At 32.4% G+C, this 11196-nt stretch overlaps 1 protein-coding gene across 1 annotated transcript; it reads left to right on the top strand.

Annotated features, from left to right (window-relative positions):
* The first annotated feature begins 1436 nt into the window (after nt 1-1436).
* Nucleotides 1437-10914, top strand: LOC108916290 (zinc finger protein 420). Its single transcript, XM_018722501.1, has 8 exons — nt 1437-1649; nt 1700-2569; nt 2625-2744; nt 2803-2977; nt 3257-3698; nt 8959-9154; nt 9280-9447; nt 9750-10914. The coding sequence occupies exons 1-8, from the start codon at nt 1494-1496 to the stop codon at nt 10485-10487; spliced, it is 2865 nt and encodes a 954-aa protein (XP_018578017.1). The 5' UTR covers nt 1437-1493; the 3' UTR covers nt 10488-10914.
* Nucleotides 10915-11196: the final 282 nt, after the last annotated feature.

Here is an 11196-nt window from a genome sequence, read left to right as displayed (position 1 = left end):
AGAATATTTTTTTTACGATTATTCATTATGAAAAACATACCTCTATTTAAAATTACATGAATATGTGAAAGTTACAGTAACGTGGACAGAAATAAGATTATAGGTACCTTGGATAAAAACACTTATGGAGGTCCATGATGACTTGTAAAAATTAAAATGGTCATATTCTGAAGTGTCCCATCGTTAGGCGATGACTTCTTCAAATATTTCTGTTTTAAGGAAATAAATGATGAATTAAAAGTCGACAAAATAAAATAAAATAAAAGTAAAATATTGTAAACAGTTGTATAGATTTTATGTACTTTTAACTTTTTAAATGTATAGCGAATTTGCCGACTGAACTTTAATACACAATCCATTTTTCAAACTTCATAATGCAACATTAAAAAAACCTACACGTATCTTATTAGTTGATTATGAAAAATATTTTGCAAATACCTATACATGCAACACTTCAAAACCAATCAAATAATTTCTGTTACACTGCTAATTCACGCCATACTTAACTATCACATAGTTTTCATAATCAATATTTAATAGTAAATAAATATGGATATATTTATGAGAATCTGTAGTTTACTTTGCCTTGGTCTGTTGGATAAGTTAAAATAACAATAAGAAATGATAAAGGACGCTGTACTAACTATATATAATATTTAGTTAAACAGGCAGAGAAAAGAAAAAAGAAATTTTCTACGTTTCTAATTTTTGACCTACAAGTTTTTAAAAATTGATGGCGTTTAGCACTAGAGTCTAGAGATAGTAATCCACTATGTTTCAAGGCTCTAGGATGTATGGGCATTTCTTATATTATATGACGTATTCAGAATTCCAGAAATAAGTTTAATGTAATCATTTTTTCGATTTATTTGGTTGTCATATGTTTTACATAAAGAAAAACCAAAACTAATTTATCAGTTTATTTTTTATTTAGAACTAAGAAAAGGCGCGTATACTATGAGCCTCGAAGCAAAGCGGATTTGCTGTCTCTAGATATTATTGTGTTTAGCTTCACTGCTGCTCTAGTTCCTCATCCCTGACATTTAATGTTTGAAATGTAATTTAATGGCGATAATGATAAATTAATCAGTATTCATTATCATTAAATATATGCATTTTATTAAGATGGCAAAATAGTTTATAATGGCTAGTTTGCTTTTATGTAGATTGTTATGAAAAAACAAAAAAAATAAAATTATTTATAAGACAAGCGAAGCCAGGAACAAATTATTATAATATAACTAAAGCGCCATATGAGTAAATAAATAATTATTACTCATATTCATAATTCAAAATTCATATCATAATATGCATCATAGGCTAAGCTCTAATCTAGTACCTTTTACATTTAAGATGTGTAATGTTGGTAGATAGGGATAGCTTTTATAGGTTACCCATTTTGTATTTTGTGTTTTATGTCAAGTATTTATTGACAGCAAAGTGATTAAATGTGATGTGTTTATAAAACTTTTTTTAATATACATCTATTCAAAATGATTAATAAAGAAATAGAGTTAATAATAGACAAAATTTGTAGATGTTGCATGTGCGAAAACGAAAATATGCACAATGTGTTTGAGGATAAAAAAGATTCACAGAGTCCCTCTGTACTTCTCCCAGAGATGTTGATGGCTTGTGTGTCTGTAGAGGTAAATAATTAGACTTTTATAAACAAGTTACATAAATATAAATTTTTTAGGTCGTATTTGGCGATGGATTACCTTATAATGTATGTGAGACTTGTGTGGGTAAACTAAATGCTGCATATGAATTTAGACAACAATGTCAAAAAACGGATTCTGCTCTTAGAGAGTTGATAAATACTGAATCCAAAGCTGATATAGCAAAAGAAGACATTGTCATACAACCAGATGTGCATGATGATATGTTTGACGAAGAAGATGATTTACCACTGATACAACGTAAACGCAAACGAGGGAGACCAAAGAAAAAACAAGATGATAATTACGCTTGTACATTTTGTCACAAAATATTACATACAAAGAAAGGATTACGAGTACATTTAAGAGCACATACCGGTGAAAAAATGAGACACTGCTTATTTTGTGATGCAAAATATACTCGTACAAACCATTTAATTCGTCATATTAACACACATGATAAGCCTGGTTTAACGCATCCATGTGAAAATTGTGATAAAACTTTCACTGTTGCAGCTGAACTTTATAGACATTCAAGAGAACATGAAGAAGGAGAGGGAGAGGATATTAAACTAGAGGAAGATGAAATTAAACCTGAAGTAAATTTAAACAGTGAAAATAATACAACCACCGCTGGAAACCAAATAGAAGTTATAGAAGTCGAAGACCATAATGATGTTTTTAATAATGATTTTCCATTTAGTGATGATGATGATGCTAATATTGATGACGCAGATGATGACTTTCTTACAGCTATAAAGAAGGGTAATGAAAATAAAACCAAGAGGCAGGAAGAGAAAGACAAAACTTTATATCAATGTAAGGAATGTACAAAGGTTATGACTACGTACCTAGGATTAAAAATTCACATGAGAAGACACACCGGAGCCGATTTATCATTTTGCAAAGTATATTATACATACTTATCTTTTAAATTTCTATTTATTTATACCTTTCTTTCAGTTATGTAATAAATCGTTTACAAAATTAAGTCACCTAAATAGGCACATGCTCACTCATGGTATCATAGAAAAGGACAAGATAAAAGCATTTAAGCATAATACAGACGCCAAAGGAAAAAGGGTATTGACCATCTATAACCGACTTAACTTGTTTTTAATAATCTTTTTCATTAATGTAGATCATGGAATGTGATTTTTGTGATCGCAAATTTAAGTATCGGAAAAGTTTCGTTCATCATATGCAGGTTGAACATGGCATGTCGGATACTGAAAGTGATTTTGCAAGTGCAGACGTGGGTGTTGACAAACCAAATCCCGAGTTAACGGACACTGTCATTAGTGCAATTCAAGAAGGTAAAAATGTTTTACACGGTATAATCTTTTTTGATTGAATGGGCTCGGTATGAAATTTTTTTTTCAGTTTTATTGCTTTGAATATTTTACCGTTTTTTGACTATTTTACGTGATGTTGCTAAAATTAGTAATTGTGACATTTTAGATTTTTTTTTTTTAATTTGTGGCAACAACCTAAAACCTTCAACTAGTAAGATAATTTGATATTTTTGGGAAAAACCTTTACTCTTAAATTTTGAGAGATCGATGCAAGCCCATTATAAAATAAAATATTTTCAGCGGGATCCAATGAAGAAAGTCCTGAGCAAAAGCAGGAAATAAAGAATGATGTTGGGCAAGACCAAATGTTACTTGAAGAGGAAGACGCAGACGGTATCCCAGACACGGAGAACCTGCTAGTAAAAAGGGTGAGAAGTAGGAACCAAATATGCCACGTGTGTGGCGCCTGTTTTGCCCGAGCAAACCACCTCACCAGGCATATGACCTTACACCGAGCGATATTGATTCATCAATGTGACAGATGCGAAAAGGCGTTTGCCACAGAAGACTACCTTAAAAAACACGTCGAAGAAGAACATATTAATAAACCGTATGTCTGTACAGTGTGTAATAAGCCTTTTAGCAGGGGAGAGCATTTAATTAGACACCTGAAAGTGCACCAGTCCAATCCTGAAAAAGAGACAAATCTTAAGTGTTCAATATGTGATACTGAGTTTACTAGGTAAGTGTACTAGACATAGTGTGCCCCAATATTCCGTGTACGTGAAACTACCAACCAGTGTTGTTAACTTTGCGGATACACTCACATGTCCATAGGTTCACATGAAAAAATTCGTAGTAGTCCGTAATACAAATTACAAAATCTAAAAAAATTCTGAAAAATAAACGCACTTGGAAATTATTAATTTTCCTCAATGTTTTCCTCCTTTTCACTTCGCCTGCCACCTATAGACGTCACAAAATATATACATGAGCTGTGCATCCGCCGTCTTTAGGCTTTTAGGTGTTTATGATTCTCTGCGACATTCACAAATAAGCGTAGTGATTGGTGGGGGTATCTTACAGCTTATGAGTGCACTTTGCGGTCATGTCTGCTGTGTACTCTTAACACCCCATCCCCTCCCTATTGTTTTCTTTTTGAAATTTGTATAAAGTTGTAAAAAATTTGCTTCTTTTTCCTATTACCTACCTATTTCACTGCGGCTACTGCCTTATAGCGCCACAGTAGGGGAGCAACTCTACCCGGACTGGCGCCGCAGCAGAAAGGTTAATGTTTAACTTCAGAAAACAATTTAAATATTGTAGTTTGTAACGCTGGAACTAATAGTGAGACATTAGATATACAGGACAAGATATCGTAGCTTATAAAACCAATGATAGTGATAAATAGCCCTACTTTATTTACTTGAGATCTTGGTTAATCTCACCTAATTGGAAAAGCATTCAGAATAGTTACGATTAGCTGAGATCTCAGATAAATAAAACAGGGCTAATTTAGCAGCTATGCTACAAGTTATAGCTACTCGTCAAATTATTTGTACAACAAGTTGTCTTAAATTTACCGCAGACGGCCTAAACTCGCCTAAGTTTATGCAGCGTCAAAAATTAAATGGATCTTTTTCAAATTGCGTTTATCACTCATTTTTATTTCTTATGACTATTCATGACGAAAAACTTGTATCACTGTCATATTGTAAAAAAAACATGGAATGAAAAAGAAAAATAAAAGTTCTGTTTGGAATTTTTTTTACACTAGTATTAAAAATAAGTAGAAAACCACAGAATGAAATTTAAAAAGTTATAGATATCTGTGGGCAAAGACCGATTTTTCAAGCATTCATATGCGTTGTCTACACACAATAATAATAATAATCTTTAATTCGTAAAAACATTAACATTTACAATGACAATGTAAGAGCGAAATGGTGTTACAACAGTTTCCCTAAGTTAGTTTAAACAGTGTTCCAAATATTCAGTTACGTTGTAGGGTTCAATATTTAACAAAAATTGTTTAATATGTTTTTTGAATAAATTTACACTCTGTATCTGTTTAAGTGACGCTGGTAAATAATTGAATAGTTTAATACACATGTAATGTGCATTCTTTTCTGTTAGAGTTAGTCTGTGATATGGGTACATTAGATTTAAATTTCTTGTATTATACTGTGACGATGAGTCTGTCATAAAATTATTCCAGTTTATATACAGAGCCGATATAGTCATTATTTTGCTATTCCTAAATACCGATCTACAAGATTGGATGTAAGACATATTATTAATAATTCTTATAATTCTTTTTTGAATGACAAAAATTTTCTGTATGTCAGTGCTATTACTCCAAAACATAATTCCATATTTACAAATAGATTCGAAACTACTAAAGTAAGTGATTTTTGTAGATGTACTATTTACATATTTACTAATTACCCTGATTCCATATATTACTTTACTTAATTTAGCAGCGAGTTCATCTATATGTTTTTTCCAATTTAAGTGTTCATCTAGATGCAGTCCTAGAAATTTTGTACTACTTGCTAATTCTGCTATCTGATTGTCCAGTATGATATTGTTAGGTCTGTTTATTTGCCAGTAACTTGATGAAAAAAGTACTAGTTGAGTTTTATCGTTATTCATGATGAGACCATTCTTTGAAAGCCAGTCCTTTGTTAATTGTAAAAGTACCTCACTTTGTGTTATGATTTCTGGCATGGTGTCTGCCCCTACCAGTAAATTTGTGTCGTCCACATAATTAATAATTTTCTGATTTGAATTTGTGGGTACTTTTGCTATATCATTTAAATATATAATAAACAATAGTGGACCTATGATACTCCCCTGTGGGATTCCTATATTGATCTTCAATTTTTCGGAGCTAAACATGCCGCCGTTGTGATTTATGCATACTTTTTGCTCTCGGTTTGATAAATAGGAGACAATCCATTTCAGAGCCGGACCTCTAATGCCATATCTTTCTAATTTTTCTATGAGAAGGTCATGATTTAAACAATCATAGGCTTTAGCTAAGTCTAAAAACACACCCAAAGCTAGACATTTACTCTCAAAAAAGTTAATGATGTCATTTGTAAAATTATAGATAGCTGTATTTATAGATTTACCCTGTCTATAGCCATGCTGACTATGACTGAATAAATTGCAATTATTCATAAAACTTGTGAGCCTACGGACCATTGCTAGTTCAAAAACTTTTGAAAATGCAGGAAGCAAACTGATGGGTCTATAATTCTCCATTAATTCCGGATCAACTTTATTTTTAAAAATTGGTTTAATGATCGACAACTTTAATTGATGAGGCACTATCCCAAATTTGAATGTGTTATTTATTATATAGGACAAAATTTCCTTAACTGCGCCAAGGCTTTTTTTCATTATGTTTACTGGAATATTATCTTCCCCGCTACTAAATTTGTTTTTTATTTTTGTGGCTAATTCCACAATCTCCGATCCCATAACCGGTGTTAGGAACATAGACTTATTATTAATATTAATAATCGGTTTAAAATCTTTACTTTGATGGTTTGACAATAAATTAGGGATTAAGTCCAATAAAAAGTGATTATAGTCATTAGCTACAGTTTGAGAATTCCCTTTGATAAAGCAATGTTTTTTAGACACCTTTCCTGTTACCTCATTGCAGATAGACCACAAACATTTACTTTTATTATCCAATTCCATTATCCTGTTATCAAAAGAGTTCTTCTTATATATTCTTAAACATTCACATAAACACATATGTTACTGAGTTTTAGAATCTAGAACATTTATAATTGCTAAATTGAATTAAGGATAACACCATACGTAGACATATTTATTAAAACCATAAATAGTCCATAGATTTATCATGTTTATGGGAAAGTCCGAGATCATGTAAAAAATCCATAGTTCTACGGATAAATTAGGGTCGTGACACACAGTTTTTAAGGGCATAACCTCAATAACGGCGCGCTTTAGTCGCGTCAATGCACAATTCCACACCACTCGCCACGAGTTACTTTTGTTGAATGCCACACAAACAGTACTTAACAAGTAACGTAGAAGAAAACTCAAGCAGTAATCAATAATGATAAATGAAATACACGAAAAGAAATAGTCCTTGCGGCTCTCTCAGTTCTTACAAACACTTAATATACCACCTTTGTCGTCGCTTTCCTCTGAATAACAGCCACTAATTATACAACAGACCTGTCTACAGGATAGCCAAATCAACCTGTCGATGATTTCCAGCAAAGAAAAGCATTCAAATTCACAGTTAGATGTACTGTTTGCAAATGCGGAACAACTGATCCCCTTTGCTTTGTCACCATTAACCCGCACTGTCCCCCTTCGCATGTACTGTAGGTTGTCTACAATACATGTATTTGTAACTTGAATATTGGCTGCATACACAAAAATTAAAATGCATTTTAAAAAACTAATTATAACGACTATTTATTTGGTTAAAAAAAAAGGAATTTCAGATTCGAATTCAGGGGAACAAGTACTTTACCCCAAAAAAAAACTGACCCCGCTTAAAGTTACACATGTATAATCAGTATGTCAAAAAATTTTATATATTCTGTGTTAATTATACCATTCAAGTTAAGAAAGCTAAAGATCATTATTTAATTTTTTTGAATCATCTTATTTTGAGACCAACAATCTGCGGTAGTTTCATTAACATGTAATACACATATAGTTTATATACAGGGTGTCCCGTTCATGTTTAAAAAAAACTTGTGTGCAAGTTCCTCATGGAAAAATAATAGGGGTAGTTCATGTACAGTTTTTCTCTTAGACGCCCTGTTTTTGAAATACAGTGTGTTGAAGTTGTTACTTTCCAAATGGTTTTCCTTAATTATCTTGAAATCGGGTAAAGATAAAAATGTCAAAATTTGTACACGAGTAAACATCAACTGTGCGTTAAGAATAATATGCAAACGGCTTCTTTCCGAAAAGCAGTGTCGCCGATACAGGTAATTTAAGGGGTACAATCGAAAAAAAATGTTAAAAGTAAAAATTTATTACATTTCTAAACGGTTCTGTAAACTCTAAAGCATACTACAAAAAAAAAGGTATACATGCACATTTATTTAATTGTGCAGCTGTTTTGTTCTGTATGTCTCCGAGTCTGTTTCCTAATATTTTTCTGTTTTTATCACTTCTTTTAAGCATTCATTTTTATCAACAATTCAGTCCATTCAACAATTCATTGTTTATTTTAGTAATGGTAGTGTAGAAGTTTACAAAATCTAAAAATAGTTAATAATAGATTGTTAATTACCATAATCTGTTTATTTTGTATTACTTTTTTAAATTTTAACTTACAACAAACTGAAACTTAAAATAAATTTTAATTTTTTTTTTTAGTTAATAAAATGTTTTACAATTTAACTGTTTCATGTGCTACGTAAGAAATTAAAATTATGCAAATACTGTTGGTAGCTAAATGTCTTCAGATCATTCAATGGTAAGTTCCTCTTTCAATTTAATATTTTGTTAATGTACTTGTGCCGCTTTATGTGAGCAAAAAAAATGCAACTTAATTTTTCTCGAAATTGGTACATGCTACCAAATTTCGACAAGTATACCTTTTTTTTGTAGTATACTTTAGAGTTTGCAGAACCGTTTAGAAATGTAATAAATTTTTACTTTTAACATATTTTTTTTTCGATTATACCCCTTCAATTACCTGTATCGGCGACACTGCTTTTCGGAAAGAAACCGTTTGCACATTATTCTTAAAGCACAGTTGATGTTTACTTGTGTACAAATTTTGACATTTTTATATTTAGCCAATTTAAAGATAATCAAGGAAAACAATTTAGAAAATAACAAATTCAACACACTGTATCTCGAAAACAGGGCATCTAAGAAAAAAACTATACATGAAGTACCGCTATTATTTTCCCATGAGAAACTTGCACAAAAGTTTTTTTGAAACATGAAGGGACACCCTGTATATTATTTATTTATTTATTTTTCAGGTCTGACCATCTAGCAAGACACACTAAAGTTCATTTGCTACAGGACAAACGTCACGTATGTGTCGAATGTGGCAAGGCTTTTAATAGACTGGACAACCTAAAGACTCATCAGAGGATCCACACCGGGGTCAAGGATAACTCTAAGTTGCACCTATGCATTTATTGTGGAAAAGAATTCAATAATTCCAGTAACATGGTAAGTAGTTGATATAAATTATGATTTATATTAACTACTTAACCGTGTTGCTCTTATTATTGTCTAGATCTCTACATTTTACATTTCATGTGACAGTGCCCTTAAATTATGATTTTCGTTTTCAGATTGTGCACATGCGGAGGCACACGGGTGAGAGACCTTACAAGTGTAATGAATGTGGGAAAGGCTTTCCAAGATCGCACGATTTGAAGTGTCACGAAAGGACGCATTCTGGAGAAAAACCATACTTGTGTACGCTGTGTGGAAAATCGTTCAACAAAAGTAATAAACTGGTAAGTAAATTTCGGAATTATCATGTAGCTAGTTTGTCAGTTTTATTAGTTATTAAGTATTGGTAGTAATTTTGTTTTTTAATTTCCAAAAAGTCAGATTTAAATATTCGTTTATTTCAATTGATGCTCCCTAATTATACTGTTGAAACTTGCTGCCGGAACTGCCAAAATAATAGGTAGTAGAATTATAAATAAATTAAACCGCAACTTTTATTAGGTACCTCTTTTTCTGATAAAATAATTTTATGTATTCTCTCCATGAGAGAAATAAAACCAACATTGAAATAAAATTAATTTTTCAGCTAAGACATAGTCGAGTACACACAGGAGAACGGCCGTACGTGTGCAACATCTGCGGTCGCGCTTTCACACAGTCAAATGACTTGTCTTTGCACATGAGGCGTCATACCGGGGCCCGACCCTATGCCTGCGGTGTGTGTCCTGCCCGTTTCATCCAGTCCGGACAACTGAAAACTCACCGTAGGACAACGGGCCACTGGATGGAAACTCAACCAGACCTGAAAGGAGGGCACAGGGTCGAACCAGTCACGCCAGCCCATGAACCTATGCCTATAAGATTTAAATCTCACGGAAAGATGAAAAAAGAGAAAGAAGTCGTGGAAACTCAGGTTACCGAAATGCAGCAGAATATAACGCTTCATCCAATCGAAGAAGTAAACGTTCCGGAAGGTCCCGACATTCAAACCCAGCCTCAGAGAATCTTGATGGGCATCATGGGTAACATTAAAATCCAGAATGAAATACAGCCACTGATAATCGATAGTACAAAACTCGTGGAGTTACATAATGCGGGGCTCGTCAATCTGCCGTCAGTAATACAAACTACCAACGGTGAAGAGATCAAATTGAAATCAGAGGTTTCCACATTCAATATCTCCCAGTGTGAAGAGAACTTGGAGAAGCACGAATCTAGCGCTAGTAACACATTCCAAGAATCAACGGTGGTTTATTCAAGTATTGGACACACTGCTACCACTTTTACGTCTAGTGAAAACTTTACTTTTCAGAACTACCACTAATGTTAGTTAATTGTAGGTTTATACTTTTTTTATTTTACCTGTTCTGTGGGATTCGATTCGGTTATTGTATAAACGTAAGGAAAAGGCCTTTTTAAGAAACATGCGTTATGTGTAAATAACAGAGATTATGCACAAGGAAAATTCCTTGTACATATTTGTAAGTCGGTTCCAGTTTGGTATCCTGTCTTTTTGTTACTTTATTCATTTTCATAAACGTACTTTACTACACAAAATTTGTTATAACTACAATGTAATTTTTTAGAATAGTTTTGAATTGAACAATGGAATAAAATTCAATTTACTTAATGTAGGATTAAGTAGGTACTATAATATTCACCAATTAAGCAGGAGTTGTACATAATTTTAATTTGTAAGGAGAAAAAGTAATCAAACCTGTATATCTGCTATTTTTAATAAAACTATTTCTTTGAAAGTAACTTCTTTACCTTTTTTATCTATAATTTTTTATACGGATGTTCCGGAAAGGAACGACAATAAAAAAGAATAAAATGATTTATGTACATACAAAATTACAAAAGCGAGTTCTTCGAACGATACAGGGCGTTAAAATTAGGGATCGACCGATACCGATACATATATCGGCATTATCGATTATCGGTATCAGCCGATATGTTAGCCGATATTATATACAGCGCGATTCAGAACTTATCCAAAAAAAAAACTTTGGATGTACAGGGGACACTTACAA

This window comes from Anoplophora glabripennis, unplaced genomic scaffold (assembly GCF_000390285.2).
Source record: "Anoplophora glabripennis isolate ALB-LARVAE unplaced genomic scaffold, Agla_2.0 scaffold2100, whole genome shotgun sequence".
In the NCBI taxonomy this organism is placed as follows: Eukaryota; Metazoa; Arthropoda; class Insecta; order Coleoptera; family Cerambycidae; genus Anoplophora; species Anoplophora glabripennis.
Note: the sequence above shows the minus strand (reverse complement) of the source record. Positions and strands in the feature narration are given on the sequence as shown.